The 2,031-nt window shown below is 33.5% G+C and overlaps 1 protein-coding gene across 1 annotated transcript in view; it reads right to left on the reverse strand.

Moving 5' to 3' along the window:
* Rnf17 (ring finger protein 17) overlaps positions 1 to 2,031 on the reverse strand; it is a 228,465-nt gene that overhangs the window by 50,233 nt on the left and 176,201 nt on the right. Inside the window, 3 exon segments of the mRNA XM_004639411.2 lie at positions 452 to 641; positions 782 to 932; positions 1,631 to 1,858. Coding sequence (XP_004639468.1) covers positions 452 to 641; positions 782 to 932; positions 1,631 to 1,858 — 569 coding nt within the window.

A 2,031-nucleotide genomic window follows, 5' to 3' on the forward strand; every position in this document is an offset into this window, starting at 1 on the left:
GAGCTTGTTCCAAGTAGGTGCTTTAGACCACTGAGCCATCTCTCCAGCCCCATGGCTAAAATATTTTCCCTCTCTGTGGGTTGTCTTTTCACCCTGTTGGTGATTTCTTTTGATGTGTAGAAACTTTTTAATATGATGAAATGCACGTTGTTGATTCTTTAAGTATTTCCCATGCAGTCTGGGTTTTGTTTATGAAGTCTTTGCTATTATCTGTATTTTGTTAATGCCATTAAGTTTATATGCCCCAAATTATTATTTATATTATTTATCTTTCTCTCTTTTTAAACTCTCTCTCTCTCTTTTTTTTTTTTTGGCGGAACTGGGGATTGAACTCAGGCCTTTGTGCTTGCCAGGCAAGCGTTTATTCTACTGAGCTATCTCTCCAGCCCCTTTAAACGCTTGAATTAACCAGATTAATGAAAATTTCAGAACATGTTATCAAAATTAAAACTGATAACTCATCCAAAAAGAAAAATATTTAAAATATTCAATAAAGAAAAAATTAATTCAGTTAAAAACTACCTTATATCAACAAGAGAGCATTCCACAGATAATCTTCTCATTGTCTTCAGATTTTCTTGAAGTTTTCTTAGATAGTTAACATTCACTACCAGTTCAACACCTACATCATACAGCAAGACCTATGGAAACAATAATTTTAAGTCTGTAGAAAGATAAAAATTTAAAAATGGATTTGGAACTTGAAAAGTATAATAAGAAATAATTACAGAAAAAAATTCAAAGTTAATTCACTTTCATGATAACACTTTAACTGTATTACCTCTACCAATGTGTCTGTAACCACTCTGATGATCTGGCCTCTCTGCCACTGATTTTTATCTGGGATCTTAACAGCACAGTGCATATCATTTTTCCATTTAACAGGTTTCCATTTTGAATTTTCATAAGCTGCTATCATCTTTTCTTCTAAGCTACACAGGGATAAAAAAATTCAGATATAAAAGATTTCTTATGTTTTTTATAATTCTTCAACCACATGTTTTCTACTGTGTGGACCCCCCCAGTCATTCCACCTCAGTCCAATCAGACATCATATTCTGCCTTGGATGTGCCAAGCGTATTTCCGCTGCAGGTCTTTGAAGTAGCTCTTCACTCTGAGATGAACTTATCTGTGGTTTTCTCCTTCCCACCTCCACAAGGCCCATTTCAAATGTCACTATCTGTGCTTTCTTCTTAAAATTCTTCTTTTTTTTTTTTTTGGCAGAACCGGGGATTGAACTCTGGCCCTTGCGCTTGCCAGGGAAGCACTTATTCCACTAAGCCATCTCCTCAGCCCTTAAATTCTCTATCTTCCCAAATTCTGCATTTTTCTCAATCACCATCATCACCACACTCTAAGTTTTACACATAATCTTTCCCTTTACCCAAATTTAAGTTCCATGACAGCTAAGATTTATCTAATGTTAGTCGCAGCACCTAAATATAAGATGACATGGGGTACTCAGTTACTACTCAGTGAACAAATAAACTGTCCTATAGCAAAAGTAACCAGTCAAACAATATTTTTATACTTTTAAATAAGGACTGTTCAGTTGTAATAATTTTGTTACTTTCAAAATCCTATGACTTTTACATCTTTGAAACAAAGCACATTATTTTCCTTATATACCTCTTAAGTAAATTTTTTGTTAATAACCATTGAACATAAATCTTCTCAGGAGATATGACATTACATATATGCACAGGCAATTCCTTGTTATAGAGTGATTGGAAATTCTCATTAGGTAGAGATTTTACAGAGATGGGATTTAAGTTGTTTACTTCATGTGAAATAATTTCTTCTGGAGAAGGATCCCATATTTCAACATGCTTTTTAGAATTATCTTTGGGGATATATCTGAAAAATAAAAGCAAAAATTAGCAAAACATTTGGGGGAATTAAAAATAGCAAAATAGAAATGAAAGCAACTTCTTTAGGTCCTGAAATTGAGATACCTTCAAAACAATATGACAAAGACATAAGAATACACAGATTTCTGGGAATCAGGAGGCAGTTTTATCTATTAGTTT

Source organism: Octodon degus, unplaced genomic scaffold (genome assembly GCF_000260255.1).
Source record: "Octodon degus isolate 3935 unplaced genomic scaffold, OctDeg1.0 scaffold00111, whole genome shotgun sequence".
In the NCBI taxonomy this organism is placed as follows: Eukaryota; Metazoa; Chordata; class Mammalia; order Rodentia; family Octodontidae; genus Octodon; species Octodon degus.